We start from the raw sequence: 16,925 nt of genomic DNA, 5'->3' as shown, positions 1-16,925 counted from the left end.
CGCGATGTGATATTCATTGCATCAATTCGTGTGCAATTTGTAAGGCCGCGGTGACACAGACTTATTTAATTTAAAGGTTATAATCCCTTGTTCATCATGACGTCCGTTTACTTCTATGTCGCAACAGCGTTACGGAGATCATGTGACGTGAGGGTTCTGCCTTTGTAGTGAGGGTTGTAAGTTGACGTCGAGGAGGGGGAAGGAGGCGCCTCGCCCCCCCCCCATGTGGAGTGACGTCACCCGCTAATTATTATTAATGGAGGGGGGTGTCCATTTGGAAGACATCACCTCTTCATGATTATTAATGAGGGGGGCTGTTCGATGTGGAGTGACGTCACCTGCTCATGATTATTAATAGGGGGGTGCTACATGTGTAGTGACGTCACCCGCTCATGATTTTTAATATGGCGGGGGCTCCGTGTGGAAGACGTCATCTGTTCATGATTATTAATGAGGGGGGCTGGCCGACGTGGAGTGACGTCACGCGCGGGAAACACGGACATTCTTGGCTCATTATGGTAGTAAATCTGTTCAATGTGGCACTTTGATTGTCAGCAGTTAGTTGAAATAGTAGTACACCAGGTTTGGGATACAGATACATCACAAGGTTATCAAGCTATTTGCCATTGCGGCGTTATATGTCTAAGCTTTTAAATACATGTAATTGTGAGGATCAATTTAGTGAGCGCTTGATCTTCGAAGAGAGTGTTGGAATGCAAATGTTGTCCATAAATTATGAAGACTGATGATCGACCGTTTGTTGGGATGTTGACAGGTGGAGGTTGAAAGGAAACAGACGCAGCTGAGGAAAGAAGAGCAAGATGCATATGAGAAGGAGATACAAGTACCCTCTTATTTACATCGTTACAATCACTGTTGATGGATTATTTATTTGATTATTGAAAACATTTTTACAGTTGAGGCTTTGATGAACGATTTTAAGTGATCATGGCATCGCTGTCCCAGTGTCAAGTTTCGGAAACCAGTTCACAGTTTATATGAAGAAACCTGTTTCTCATGCAAAAAGACAAGAAAGTGCATAGTAATTCATATTTAACTCCCTGAATGTAAATTTGGATGGCGAGGCTATGTTTTTTTTACAAAAGGTATGCTAACGACATGCAGTGGTAACACATTTCGTGACGGCTCTGTGAGTACTCTTTGGTTCTTTCAGTAAAGTCACGTAGGTATAAAATAAAATAAATCACGACGTTTAGATCGCAACACAAGCGGTCGTCCTGTGTTGCGATCGAAACGTCGTGATTTATTTTATTTTCTACCTACGTGACTTTACCGAAAAAACCAAAGTGTATGGATTCCTGCAGTCATGAAAGCTTCAAATCAAGCTCTGTGAATGTTATGTTCATCTTTAGAAAATATAAATTTTTAATGTTCCCTTTGATGTTGCCATCTCAAGCAAAGTTTGACAAATACAACTAAAGCACTGAAGGCATACTGGTCTTTGATGTGAGCTTTTATAGAACGCAAGTCATTGACTACAGAACCTTTCTAGTTTTACCTCACAAATTCATAAAACATTAACAACTTTTCTTCTGCCGCTCCCAAGCGGCGTTCAGACGCAGTTGTGTGCGTATATGCCGAGGCCTAACGGCAGGCGATGCTGTGACCCAGGCCAAAAACGGGGAGCTTCAGGAGCGCATGGCCCGGGTTGTGGAGGCCCTGCAGAAGGAGGAGAAGACCCTTGAGGCGTCGACGCACGCCGCTCGGCGAGATCTGCAAGAGATGGAGAAGCAGAAGGCTAAACTGGCGGCCGAGTTGGATGCCTTGAAGGGCGAGGGCGTCCGGCTGAAAAATAAACTTGGGTTCGTGCCGCACCGCACCAATTGACAGAAGTATTTGTATACATTTTTCTAACCCTTCTTTTGTAGATGTTATTTCCTATAAGCTGTGACAATGAAAGTAATTAAATATGCCATTAAATGTTTTTGTGTTTTTTTTTTAAAGTGGATTAAATTGTATTTCTAAAGTGACATGGCACTTAATTTTGCCATCTCAATCAAATGCATGCCTGTGCCACGTTGCATTAACTCAGAACTCTGAATGTACCCAATCTCACCAGATCTCAAAAGCTAAGCAGGTTTGAGCCTGGATTGAGCTTGGATGGTTAACCCACCATGTACGAGCTGATTGTCATACTCGCGGAGTTACGATCTGAGCAGCAGAGGGCAGTGTGATAAAATCAATTGATGTTCTGTGTTTCTATGCTCCCTACTTTCACCAATCGCTACGAAACAGCATGGTGAAGTATGGTTAACCTGAAAAGTGTGCGGAGGCCCTCATCCAGCAGTGGGTTGATTAAAGGGCTGTATATGTACGCAATGTGCATATGTATGTCGGGTAACGATGCGGTGTTTGACTTTCTATCTGTCAGTGAACTGCACGAAAGCGTTACCCGCCAAGAGGGCGTGGAGGCTGCGTTCAGGGAGTTAAGCGAAGATACTCATGGAGAGCTTCGTGCAGAGGATCTCACAGGTCCGGAGGTGACGGTAAGTGGATTGTTTTGTTCAGCCAAGCTTACAGTTTCACTTTTAATCCTGTGTGCTCATGGATGAGCAATCTTACCGAAGGGCTCGACATTTAATTTCACGTCATTTATGTTGGAAATGTATGTCATTATAAAACCATGCTCTTTGCTGTAAAGTGGATGTTCAAGATCCTTTGGGCGTCATGCGTAAAAGTGAATATTGTCAGCTGAATCCAAACAAAAATGATTGAATTTCAGAAATATAATTCGAGGAATTTATTAACTCTGCATTCATAACTTTTCAGTCAGTGTTGGAGAGTCAAATGTTCCTGATATATTATCTCCTGTCCTGGTAACCTGAGTTACGTTGAGTTAATACAAATACATATATGTACATAGAAATGTACAAGTATGTATGATTGTTAATATATAGTATATATAAACACATTTTAAATGTAACATTAAGTAAGCATTGAAAACCAAATTCAAACCCTCGAATATAGAAGCATTGTTATTTCCATTCGCAAATGAATAATTAAAAGTAGATTTTAAATATAATGTGTAAGTAAATTCCTGCTGAGCAGCTTGTTTACACGATCTCTGTACATTTTGTGGAATGTCACAGAGATCGAGTGTGGAACCAGGCTCAAGCAATGCAGAGGATCAACGGATTGACAATAAGCTCAAGGATATCAGCAGGTCTGTGCCCCACATTGCTTGCACTGCATGTATGTGATAATCAAATATGACAATAGTATCGAACCTAATTGTTTTAATATTATATGTAGTGGGAGTACATGTGATTTTTTGTTGGAATTGGCAAATAAGTAATTGTCTTGAGAGTGCCTTTGTTTTAAGAGCATTTTGAAATGCTCATAAACTTCAAGCAGGAACCAATGTGAATTGATTTTCCGAGTTAAAATACAATTATAAGCCCTGTACTACTGGCTAAAGGGTACATTTGACATTGTTGGACTTTGCATTTGATTTAATACATATGCAGTTCTTGAGTACGCATAAACGGATAACGAGAGACCTAAGTTATTGCCCAATAAGATGTAATTTGATCTGCATTGCATGCCAATTGAATAGACAACATCGGAAAGTTTCCCATGCAGTATTCTCCGTGTTTGTCATTAGCATTAGACAGTACATTGCCCAGGAGGAATGTTCCCTGCAGCGCGCGCAACGCTTCATAACCGAGCAGATGAGCAGCCTGCGCCACCAGGACAATGTCCTGAGGTCAGCAAAGAGATCACAGCGCACGCTCGGCATTTCTGGCACAACAGCGGAGGGGGACAACTCCCACAGGGTCCTGGAGCAGGTACGATGCAACATGATGAGCACAACGGCTTGTTACATAAACATCTAAGGGGGATTACCACGAAGTTTGTCATTTAAGGGAAGACACAATCCCCAAACAAACAATCATATGTTATCTTGTACAGTGGTACCTCGGTATACGTCGTTAATTCGTTCCAGAATGTAGGACTTATAACGCAAATGACGTATACCAAACGAATTTTTTCCATAATAAATAAAGGGAAAGGAAATAATCCATTCCAGAGTATAAGAAATTATATTTTATATGGCATACTATACATTAATGGGGTTGTATAAAATAATATAGACACTACTTATTACTAAAATACATACATAAATTAAAATAAATGCATAAATACATTAAAATAAATTGAAATAAAAATACAATTTAACATCACTTTACCTTGCTGAGAGGAATTGATAGCCTACGAGGATGGTGGTGAGGAACGGAGTATACGCGGGTACGCGGTGACTCATCCCGACCCATACAAGTTCTAGCAAGCACGGCGTATCCCAAGCAAGACGTCGTATCCTAAGACATTTTTTTTTCTCGTCAAAACACGACGTATACCAAATTCGACGTATTCCAAAGCGGTCGTATACTGAGGTATGACTGTACGTGTATAACCTAGACTGCTTGTCCTAGGCTGTGTGACACAAGGTTGAAATGTTCAGCCCTTTTTTCAATGCACAGCAGCTGGATGAAGGCTGTATTACACAGTGCGGGGTGTGGAGAGTCATTTGATAATACATCGCCATGCTGGGTCAGTGTGTGTTGCTGCAGGTGGGAAGCAAAGACATGGGAGCAATGACAAACAGTCGAACAATTATATATTTCTGCGCTGCCCTTTGCTGCCCATTGTGTAGCTCAGGAACACATGCTGTGACGGGCACAGTGACAGAATGGTTCGTGTTGTCTGTGTACTGTTGAACTTGGTCTAACACGTAGGCTTTCGCGACCAATATAATCCATAAGAGGTTTTTTGTGTTAGATCGTGTAAATATATAAATGTGTAGTTAAAACCCGCCACCACCCGACACAGCCAGTAAGGGTTGTTACGTAAACAGAACGTGGCATTTCGTCACTAGTACAGCACTAACCGGTGTGTTGGAGAGCCAAGCCACAACATTTAAAATCTGAGTACGACGTTCCGCCAGTAATTACAACTAGCTTCATCAGGCGACAGCCAAATTTGTGGAGAAGTCTAACTGTTTCGTTCCTTATATAGAGGCGTAGATGTGGTGACCACGTTTCTGCGCTCTTGCGCAAAGTGTGGGGATTATTGAGTCAACTTACATTATGCATGTGCATTATGCAAGCCCTTTGATCTTGTCCTTCCGGTCTATTGTGTGTATTTTAATTACTTGGGCAGTTTCAATGCTCGTGTTATTTGATTTGGTTTTTGAATAACACGAGCATTGAAACTGCCCAAGTAATTAAGAAGATCCAAATACCGTACATTGCGGGAGTAACTGATAAACTAGCCAGATGTTTGGAAAAACAAAACATCCGAGTCAGATTTGGCACGGTACATAAAATACAGAAATTAATATCTGGTACAAAAGATGTATTACCGAAGCTATTAACAGAAGGTGTGTACAGGATTAACGACACGTGTGGAAAATGTTACGTTGGGAAAACAGGACAAATAATCAGCACGAGACTAAAAGAAAATCAACCCTTACTAGTTGGCTGTGTCGGGTGGTGGCGGCTTTTAACGACACATTTATATATTTTATGCGATCTAACCCAAAAACCTCCATTATGACTGTTGAACTTGTTTCGCACCATAATCGGAGGCGGGTGAAGGACAACAAACTAAACACAAGAATTTGTAAAGACATGCGTTTTCGATTTCAAAGTGCATAGCTCCAGTGGCTTATATTCACTTTCATTTATTAGGTATAACCCTGTGAGCCATGCGGCTCTTGAGTCAGGTGCAACCGCAACAAACAAAAACATGAACAAGAAACATCTGATCTTGATTTGAAGCTTTCATGACTGCAGGAATCCATACTCTTTGGTTCTTTCGGTAAAGTCACGTAGGTATAAAATAAAAAAATAAATCGTGATTTTTTTCGTGATTTATTTTATTTTATACCTATGTGACTTTATCGAAAGAACCAAAAAGTAAAGAAACATCTAAAACCACACGATCCAGTGACCATCTTTGTTCGCTGGTTAGCCAACATCCACTGCTGCTGTGAGAATAACCGGGAGTTCATGTGATGGTTTATGCTCCTTGACGAGATCAGCAACGTTTTGTGGTTGATGTGTGATTCATTTTGTGCTCCTGCCTGCAGGAAGCAAAGCATCTGGCTGCGTTTAGAAGCACAATGCGTAAAGGGTTCAGCCTTCTGCGGGAGAAGGAGGAGAAATTGGGGCTGCTGAAGGAGTCCGTGATGGACGTGGTAAAGAGAATTAACGTATATATTTTAGAAATGTTTTGCTTGTTTCTTGACACCATGGATAGCGACGTAGAAAACACAAACATCTAATCATATGTACAGCAATTTTTACAGCTGCAGCATACACAGTATACATTTATGCAATGTCAAATACATTTATAGAAAGTCAAGTACAGGAATAAGACAGCCAAGGCAATCAAGCACAAACATAACTTCCAATGCCTTCATGTTATACATAGCATTCCCATGTTTAGTTTTTAAACTTAATTAAAAAGTGTATTTCAACCATGGAACTAATAATAATTGTCCATTTTAAGTGTGTATTTTTTGTCACATTGGATTGACATTTAGCAAAAAATTGTATTCCGTGTTAAATCTAGAGCAAAGTAATACTGGCACGATAAAGATGTGAGATAAATATTTTACGGTGAGAATCACCTGATCATTTCCGAAACCTGATTACATGACATCACTTGGTTTGCTCCATAAGAAGGGTGTATTAACTTGGAACGCACGTTCACTTTGTAAATGGTGTGCACAATAACCGTTAAACTTGCAGTTATTTGTGTTACAGGTCAACATTTTAATTATCACACGAAAGTACTTTTAATCTGTGTCTTAATGTTGCTGCCTTAGTTGTCAGATGAAGAAAGCCAAGGAGTGCCACTGGATGGCAAGAGAGTAACATTTGATATCGATATGTCATCGGACGATCTCAGCAGCGAAATGGACTTGGACTTCAGCTCTCAGCAACGTAAGCAAAAGTTTTCTATAAATTGACCTTCATCTTTAAAATGCCTTTGAACAAAGCACCTGGATTGCGCTTCTTCTTGTCAGTTCTCGAAAGCAAAGCAAGATTGTGCCTGGGTATTGCTAGGATCGGTGACCCCCATACATATAACAATTTTTATAGGCTGCTGTGGTGCTACGCTTTGGTCAGCAGAGAGAAAGTACAGCCTAATCCATTGTTTCACTGTACTTCTACACTTCCATTTCTATGGTTCTTGCATTTACCAACCTGCATTGGCCAGTATGGTGAAGTATAATCATATAGCCACCATGACCTGTAAAGCATGTGGAGGCACTCTTCCAGCAGTGGATTGACGAAGGGCCATACGTGGACATATGACCAGTCTATCTGGAACATTCATAAAGTTTGTAAGGTACCATTCATAAAATTTGTAAGTTATCAAAAATTACAATATACCAGCAGAGTGCAGACGAAAGGGTTAGCACAGCCTAATCCATCACAACATCATGCATGTTACACAAGTTGCAATTATACACTTATAAAAATTATGACATTGTGGCTCAAACATTTCAGATTAATTTTCCATTTTTGTTATTTTGACAATTAAACATTTATTGTGTCAGAATACATTTGTGTTAAGGAACATAATATCGTGTACTAACTAATGTCTTACATGTAAATGGTCACACCATTTTAAATTGATTTAAACGAGTCTGCGTCAATTGTACGCATTACATCGAGTTAAGTTGAGTAACTCTGCATAATGGTTCAGTTGGCAAGTGCACGTGTAATCACAAAGGATATTAACGGTTATTGAGCCACATTTCCTGGCTTGTGATGTCACGTGGAATATGCCAACAAAATGTAATGGGTTTTTTTCATTCTAAACTGTTAAATTGAACGTTCAATGTAGGCAGCCAGGATATTTGCTTTTAAGCACCAGCTGGGACAATAATGCTCCCAAGGACAACTCTTAAAATAGAATCTCCCTGGATTTGGCTAAGCTGATTTTATTTGTGCATTTGCGTGTGTGGCTTTGACATGATAATCCGCAGGCTTTACAAACCACTGGAGTGCAAAAGTATACATGCCACTAAAGCTCCAACACATGTCACGCTTTTCTTTACGTCAAAATATGTTTGTTTTTTTGTAATCTTTGAGGAGTTTCAGTTGAAATTAAAAGCATTTTTGTTTATCTGTGACAATGTTAGAAAACCAAGGCAAAAAATGCATGATTTCCATGGATTTTTAATACTCGTGAAAATTGCAGTTGAATTCGTAGCAAATTGAATCCGTATTAATTTGGTGGTAAAATGGAGTTTTGTGTAATATAATGCGTCGTTCTCAATATCAATTCAATTCGTAAACGTTAATCAGTCTTGTGTCCGCACTACATATCTTGATCATCTTACGACGTTTCGCCAGTAATCACAACTAGCATCATCGGACAACTAGCATTATCAAGCGACATCCAGATTACTGGCGAAACGTCGGTGTCGAATTCTAAATGTTGTGGGTTTACTCTCCAACACCGGTGTGCTGTACGAGTAACGAATTGGCACGTTGTGTTTACGTGACAAACCGTAATAATTGGCTGTGTCGGGTGGTAGCGGGTTTAACGACACATCGATATTTATGCGATCGAACCCAAAAAACCCGTTATGGATAATATTGGTCACAAATGCCAACGTGTTAAAACATTTTTATATTGTTTTTTTTATATAGGGATCCCACAGTCTGCTGTGCAAGGCGTTGAAGTGCAGCACCTAAGCTCCTCCATCCAGAGGCTGAGTCGAGAACTTACAAACGTTCTCACGTTGCTGGGACAGGCGCAGCCTTCGTTAACAACATTTGGCACTCGATTTGCAACAGGTGCCTTACCGCCAGCTGTGACCGGGGGTGTACCCATCTCGGCCTACTTCAGGTACCACACGCCCTCTCGTGTTCTGCATCAGAGAGTTTTTTTTGCAATGTCGTATCATGCAGTAGCATTGCAGCAATTTGTGATGAAGTACTCGGTACCCCTTTTTTCAGTCAGAGGAAAGTTGTAAATGTGAATGTAATCCGGGGTAGAGTAAGTTTAGTTTTATTTATTGGGGAATATTAGGTTAAGCCACTAAAAGTTTCATCAAATATATGATCATGTTGTTACTAAGTGACTACATTTTACTCCGTTAGTGACAGATCAGGGCAATTGTTAGATTATATACGTAAAGTAATGAAACCAATAAGAATACATCTTTATTTTTAAACCAAGTTATCATTGTGGTTAAGCGGAAATGGATTCTGATATTCCTAAAATGTTTCAAAAAATAACGTTTGCAGTATATTTACCCATGCATGTACACATATGTAATCCAGTTCCGATAACATTGTTAACATTATTTAACTTGTATGCTTGAAGGCCATCCCAGATGGGCCTTGGGTCTTCTGCTCCTCTGGCTCATGCTTGGGGCCCTGTGCCGGCGAGTGTCACTCAGACGGTGGATGAAATGATGGCTGAGAAGTGGCGCAAGTATTTTCCAGGTTTGCGGGACGTGTGCCCCATTCTTGCAGTCAAACATTTTCCGCTGTGAATTTCGACTTTTAACTCAGAAATCCGGGTCCACGCCTGGAGCAGTCGGTTACATGCAACTTGATTGCATGCAACCGACTTGCTAAAACGTGGAAGCAGTTGCACAGTCGATTGCTTACAGAAGAGATGGACTCTATCTTCAAGCATCGATCTGCCCAGCTATTGTAGCGATGTATTTCATCACATGCACACATTTGGGTAATGCGATTGGAAGTTGCAATCCTGAATACGTCGCTTAATTTCCTTGTTGCGCAACTACTAGCTCAGATGTGGTCAAAGCAGTTTCAGACAATGATAAAATTTTAGCGATTTTGAGAGCGACTTTGTTGCACAACTGATCGCTCAGATGTAGAACTGGGTTTTCTTATCAGAGCCTTACTTCTGCATTGTAACAAATCGAGCCTTTTTGTGGCCTATTTTTATCCAGATTGAGCAATAGGTCACAGACTACGCTCTGCATAAATATAGATGTTGTGGTTTCCAGAAATGATATACACAACTTGAAACTGATAGTATCCATTGTCCATCTGTACTATTTATATCTTGTTATTCATATCTCATTGGTTATGTTCCCCCACATTTAGGAGGAATTCCGCCACTTGGATCTACCTCCACTATCAGGACGGAGAACATGATGGGATACCTATCTGCCAGGTATCAGATGTGCTGAATGGCTTAATTTCATACTATATTAGAAAAAAAGGTTTTCCACCTGGATTCCTGCCTGGCTGCCTGGTATACGGCCAATTGCGCTTGCGCTGTGTTAACGTCACCGCGTACATCTGCGTCACCCGCATCCTACAGCGTTGAGCCGGGTTTGTGCTGACTTACTGCCACCACCCATTTCCCACCACCCTGGCCGCATTTGCATGGGATACGCTATTATATCACACAATGATTATAAAAGTTTGGCTCTGCTGGGCTAAAAGGTTAGCGTGCAGCCAAATGCTTGGGTGCAGTCCAAAGATTCTCTGCAGCCCAAAGGTCGCATGTGGCCCAGAGGTCAGGTGTGGTGCCCAAAGGTCGTGTGTGGGGCCCAAAGGTCGTGTGTGGGGCCCAAAGGTCAAGTTTGTGACCCAAAGGTTTTGTGGGCCATTCTCTAGGACATGGGTTTTACTGCAATGCGAGAGATCTGAATGGATACGTTCTGTCACGATGATGTGACACTGATAACACAATCAGGATAAAAAAAAGGCATTGTGAATATTGACTTGGATTCGCTGTTGTGTGAAACTGCAAAACACAAACCTCTGCAAACAATTCTGTTCATTGTTTATTGATTACAGTTTTGTACCCATATGAACAAACTCCAAGTGAAACAGTTTAGTACGGGAGCATGTGCTTAGTAAGTGGATGGTGGTGTGTTCAGTGAGCAGATACGCCGATTCCAACAAGCTGGAGCCTTAGGAGTCGGTGTGGACCCATCCAGCCTGCAGGACTCGATCGCCCAACACAGAAAGTGGCTGCACGACTTCAGAAAAGACAGCAAATCGTATCCTTACAATGGTGGTGACGTTAATTACAATGACGGTGTTATAGCAATGCCAAAATATTCACGCATTTGGGTAGCATAGCAGAGTGTGGCCTTTTCCAGTGTTTCGGTTTGCACAGAACCAACAGTTTAATTGCTGAAGGTTGGCCGGTGGTTATAGCAACGCATGCTCTATCACTAGTAGTGATTCCTTACCAGTGTATTATGATAATAATGATAAACGCTACCATTAGTGTTTTATTATCATTTTTATTAAGAGTGGTGACTACTTAACGGGCAACAGGGAGCAGTGCAGCACAATCAGTTTTTGTACGGTACTTCTGTTCTCCGACGTACATGTTTCCCCGACTTCACCAACCTGCACTCACAAGAGTGATGTATTGCTCAAGTCAACACGCATGACCCACACGGCTTTGAGAGGCCATCTTCCAACAGTGGGTTGAACATAAAGACTGCACGTGCACGCGATTGGTATGACATACAACCAGCGACTTGGAGCTAAAGAACAGCCAGATGCCTAAGGATACCTAAGGCAATTACTCTGTAACATAACCTGTGCGAGGGAATTTCAGCAGTTGCACGCATGCACAGGTTGCATTTATTTTATGAAGTGCATTTAAAATTATTTATGTGAGTAAGTTGGTGGCATGTCACTAAACTGTGTTGCATTGTTGAAGGTTAAATTATTCCTTAATGGATCAGCCCTCTGATTCCTGCCAGTACTACCATGTCCCTGTCCGGTCGGCCGCTCCAGTTGGGCTTGGATGAACACAACAGCATCCACGTCTATCAACAGTGACAGAGTCCACCTGACGGGGATCACCAAATTGTGTGCTGCGCGATCCTGGTTCTATGCACTCAGCGGATTTTAGAATGTTTACTTGACTCATCTGAAGCAACAGCTGCAATAGCTTCGAAACTAAGTCCTGGTGGGTGGTGTGATTGGGTGCGTTTAATAAAAATGAGGTGACCAGCACAATTGAAAGGCGTTGTTCTAAAGATGAAGCTTGTATTGCGGATTGACCAAATGGAAGACACTACTTAATTTTACTGTGATACTTGTTCGTCATTTTGGAGGCACGAAATAATGTACGACAGAGGCCACTTGTGACTCGCTTCAGAAGAAATGCAGAACTCGTTCTGTCACCGCACAATTTATTTTTTTAAGAAGTGTTTTTTTTTAAGGAAAAAGCATTCACTCTGTGACGATGTAACTCATCTCGGTACTTGCTGATAAGCCACTCATTTTTGAAATCACTCTTAAAAAGTGCCTTCAGAATGCAATGAGCTTGTGGGTAATAAATGCTCACACGTCATATGTGTTTAAACGTGACCAATTTAATTTTGAAGATGTTAACATGGTTACAATTTATATTCTTGATACAAATACGTAGGTTTTAAAAAAATAAAAATTATTCCTACGTAACAAATATGTTACACTACTTGCATATGAAACTTAAACTGGTTTGATGGACCATATCGTGAACCACTCGTCCACGCTGCTTCATTGGAGGAACAGCAAATCGACACGAACTCTCTCCTGAAGCCGTCGTGGCTATCAGACCTCTACATTTGAATTTAGCTCCTGAACATCTTGCCATACGCAAGAACAGAATGAGCTTGATCTTGTTCAATAAAGACATACCATCTTACACAGTGGTATAGCCTTAACTTTATAAAACATAATCTATTTTCTAAGCAATAACATTAAAAAAGGTAATTGAATGTAATTTGTATTTGATAGGATAAAGCGCAACATCTGTATATTTTTTGCTTCAATGTATGTAAAGGTGTGTTATTTAAAATCAGTTTAGAACATTGCTTATACACAGTTGAGATGTATTAATGTCATAATTAAGGTTTTGTAATACTGTACGTGGCATTTTTAGACCCATGTGCATGCTTGCTTTGTTGAGATTTCACTTCTCCGTTGTGAATGGCACATTTACAATTAATACATTCAACGGGAATTGGGAATCACATCTGACCCAACACGTGAGCATTGGTTTTAATGTATTTTAAGCAATCAAATGGTGTTTGTTGTTGAGCAAAATCTCAAAGTTTTCTTTCGTGTGACATTCAAATATTTATTTCACTTTGTATGGGTGCTGTGTTGCATCATTGCTCTACGTTCATCTTGGGTTTTTGTTCCATACGTGTGTGTGTTTTAAACAATTAAATACCGCACTTAAAAAACACCCTCGCTTACAAGTTGTACATTTGGTCCATTTGCATCTGATGTACGTTTAGTGATGACATTTTGAGAGCAAATGAAAGCCTATGAAGAGCTTTGCCAGGATTATGTATCCACATGGGACACAATGATGGGGAGAGGCGGATTTGTGTGGGGTGTTTTGCGGAAGAGACGAGCGTGGCTGATTTAGTTGCCTTGGTTACTCAAAATCTCTGAAGTTATATAAAAAACACATAGTTGGTCCTCTAGTCGTATGTGATAAGCCAACAGGGTGGCCAGCATAATGCAGTTATTTGCACTTCAATTGTACGTGTGCCTCCGGTCAACCGTCTAGGAACCCCCCCAGATGGCTGGCGTGGTGGATGTGTGGAGGGGATAATGTTGTGGGAGAGAGTGGGGAGCGCGACCACCTCCCCTTTGGCCTAAGCGACTTATGTTAGAAGCGAAACTCGCCCGAACGCAGCCGGGGAGTCCACGCGTGGCACCCGAACCAGCTCCATGTGGTTCCAATCCCTCTCGTCCGCCGTGGACACTATGCTGGCGACTTTGGTCGCCATCCTGTACGTGGTAACCCGCAGGGTCAGCGAGGTGAGCGTCCGTGGTGTTTATGTGCGCGCACATTATATGTAGATATCAATGTGCATTTTAGAAGCATACATTAAGTGTGTATACCTTGCAATAATAAGACGAGTGAGTGGTTGTCGTTGCTTAAGTCTTGACACGATGTTTTTTTTTCAGAGTTGATATGCACCCGCGTTTCTTGTTGAATCATAGTTGCTCATTTTAATGGGCAAACGACGCTTGATTTGATAGTGCACCTTTTAAAACGTGACGAGGGCTGAGGATTTTCGACGTTCGAGTGGTAACGCGACACGACAAAGCTCTTTGCGAATGGGTCGTGCGCTTTGACAGCGGGCCCCCGGTGGCTGAACATTCGGTGCGACGCAATGCAATCTGCAACGTGCTTGTTTGCGCTTCCACAGCTGAGCTTTGATTTCTTCAGCAAGGAGCAGCAGCCCGTCCCGTACCAGCTGCAGTACCCGCTGCCCTGGCATGTGCTGTCTGTCTCGCAGAGTCGCCGCAGCTCCAGAGCAGAGGTACGGACACCTGTGTGTGCGTCTCCACCCTCTCTCACCGTTGCTTCATCTCGGCCCCTTTCAGGTGTTAAGAATGCGTCAAAGACAAAGGTTCCCCGTATAGCCTTGATAGACTTTTGGGGCAAGTGCTGTGATCGAGTAGCAGCACCTATAGAGGCCGGCACGGCACACGAGGGGGTGGGTGGCCGCGCCACGCCCGGCCGCCTTTGTCTCCCGAGTGGTGATGTTTACGCACCGTGCTAGGTACTCATTTGAGGCTGAGTCGACGTAGGGGAGGCGCAGGGCTGGTTCAGATAATCGTCACTGGTGTTGCCGAGAGCTGGAATCACCCACCCATCTACTTGCACGCACAGAGGAGGCCCACATTTCACAATGTTGGTGAATTGGAAAAAACAACCGCTCACTTTCTTACGCAGTCAATCAATTTACTCAAACTTTCCAAAAAGTAACGATTGCAAAATAAATGGCATTGAGAATAAACAAAAAATTCCATTGAAAAAATTGTAACATTGATCATTTATGAAATGAAGTGGCACGCTTTCACTCTGATGTGTTTTTGGGTCATTGCACGCATTGTTTGGCATGAAGTCCGACGTTTCTCTTCACGTACTGGGTGCTTTTTAAATCCTTTATATTAAGTTCACTTGCTTGCGCACTTGCTTGCTTGCTTGCGCGCTTACGACCGTGCAAATTTTTCGGTCGTTTTTTACCCACTTCCCGTGATCCAATCGAGCTGACATTTTGCACACAGACTTGTTGTGCGTGACAATTAATTTTCGTGAACATTTTTTCCCAAAATTTTACACTTTTTAGGAAAAAAAAATATATGTAATTACCAATTGCTTAATGGTGGCAAGCAATCATCTGACCCATAGGTGGCAGCCATCTCAAGCCAGAGGACGAGAGGACTCTAGCCGCCACGCATATAAAGGATTTATAGTGAAAAACTTAGTTTTTACTGGTTAATTTTTAAGGAACTGATTTCAGACGTTGGACATCATGCCAAACAACACGCGGTATACCCCCAAAAAACGAGTTGCTACCTGCCTAGATTTGATCCCGACAGTCTGGGAATTAGTACGTGTGTGTGTTTGGGTAGCAAGAATTGATTTGTACCGAGGTCTGGGACTGGTATTGTGTTGAACCTTATTACAGAATGTGGCAGTGCCCAAGGGCTGATTGAGAAATGTCAGGATTTGGTCAACAGTGGAAAACGTGGCGACCCTACCGAAAACGGATTGGAGCGCCATACAGCACAACCGCGAAAACAGCTGTAGCAACATAGTTTGACATTTAAAATAGAAAAGGGGGAGACTCAATGGGTGTAAAGTAGATCTTTATCTGATCATGCGGGGATCGATCTCGGCATTTCTCTGCCCAAAGAGAAATGCAACAATATTCTGAGAAACTCACAACAAATATTAATAGTTAACACAATAAAGGTATTAATCATGTATTTGAGCCAGATTTTTCCACTTTAGCCACCCGTGAACGTTATACATTTTAATGAGCTCAACATGCCCTAGATCAAGGCAGGGTTCATGGGGGGCAACGGTTGGCGTCTAAGTTTCAGCATTTCACCTGAACGCCATCCCCTATTAAGCACATGAGGGTTGAGGCTCGTCGTGCTCAGTCAATCGACTTAATAGAATGAATTATAGCGTGACCTCTTGCGGAGTTTATTAATTAGAAAGTTTCGTGCCCGGATGTCCAAATTAATTTGTTGAGAGAAAGAAAGAAAAGCCCCCGAGAGTACTTTCTCAACAAGGCAAAGCTTGAAGCAGCGCACCCATTTCCTAATTAGAGTGCGGTAGAAATTTCACATTGACGTGCGGAGGTTTTATCTACCAAAAGGACAATCACTGTGGCACTTAATTTTATCGACTCGAAAAGCCAATGGACGGCTCGCTCGGCGCCTGCCTGGGATTTTAATCCCTCCACAGCCAGTTCTATGATGATCTGACCAACCGTTTTCATGCAATTGATTGCACGTGGTCGCTCACAAATGTATTACCACTGGCGAATTTTACTTAATTCGTGTGGCGGGGACGCTTATTTATCAATGCAACTCAGTCCTGAGTTTGTGTCATCTCATCCACATTGCAAGTTTGTGCCGCGATCTATACTACCACGCGTTTTTCTTTCGTGTTTTGATGCTGTGTTGCGCACACACGTAAATGCTTTTAAAAGTTTTTGGAATCGACCAATGTGATTAATTTCATCTGGCCGTGTAAATTGAGCCGCTTAGAAAACGGCGATCGCTCAGTTTTCCCGAATGGCACTTTTACCGCTGAAAAACTACCAGCATAGGAAGTGTTCATTATACCTCAAAGGCACTCATAATAACTATTATTGTGATTATTGTGATGTATATATGGGTAGAGTGGGAAATGATGACCCAGTGGCTGGCACATTGTGCTCCAAAAAACCCAGGGACCCCAGTTTGATTCCCAGCCGCAGCTGACATCGGTGTCAAGTGTTATCAGAACCCTGTAAGTGGTCTGCCCGAGGTTGGCACAGCTTTAAACCAGACGTACATATCAGCAGCACGGGTGATACAAAGCGGGCTGGGTGTCGTGTTGCTCACACCATTCTGTCA

The 16,925-nt window shown here is 42.0% G+C and overlaps 1 protein-coding gene across 7 annotated transcripts in view; it reads left to right on the top strand.

Moving 5' to 3' along the window:
• Positions 1-16,925, top strand: part of CEP164 (centrosomal protein 164) — a 38,724-nt gene that overhangs the window by 17,690 nt on the left and 4,109 nt on the right. For 5 of the 7 annotated variants that reach the window (XM_078870044.1, XM_078870047.1, XM_078870048.1 and 2 more), the window contains 13 exons: positions 776-844; positions 1,633-1,823; positions 2,393-2,507; positions 3,111-3,184; positions 3,626-3,809; positions 6,113-6,220; positions 6,854-6,971; positions 8,694-8,892; positions 9,373-9,494; positions 10,128-10,197; positions 10,913-11,035; positions 11,738-13,817; positions 14,213-14,326. In XM_078870044.1, coding sequence (XP_078726170.1) covers positions 776-844; positions 1,633-1,823; positions 2,393-2,507; positions 3,111-3,184; positions 3,626-3,809; positions 6,113-6,220; positions 6,854-6,971; positions 8,694-8,892; positions 9,373-9,494; positions 10,128-10,197; positions 10,913-11,035; positions 11,738-11,834 — 1,470 coding nt within the window. In that variant the 3' untranslated portion in view covers positions 11,835-13,817; positions 14,213-14,326. The remainder of the gene's footprint in view (positions 1-775; positions 845-1,632; positions 1,824-2,392; positions 2,508-3,110; positions 3,185-3,625; positions 3,810-6,112; positions 6,221-6,853; positions 6,972-8,693; positions 8,893-9,372; positions 9,495-10,127; positions 10,198-10,912; positions 11,036-11,737; positions 13,818-14,212; positions 14,327-16,925) is intronic. The other 2 variants (XM_078870046.1, XM_078870045.1) reach the window with 2 other exon arrangements.

Source organism: Lampetra fluviatilis, chromosome 29, assembly GCF_964198595.1.
Source record: "Lampetra fluviatilis chromosome 29, kcLamFluv1.1, whole genome shotgun sequence".
Lineage (NCBI taxonomy): Eukaryota > Metazoa > Chordata > Hyperoartia > Petromyzontiformes > Petromyzontidae > Lampetra > Lampetra fluviatilis.
The sequence above is the reverse complement of the archived record's forward strand: the minus strand, read 5'-3'. Positions and strand labels throughout refer to the sequence as shown.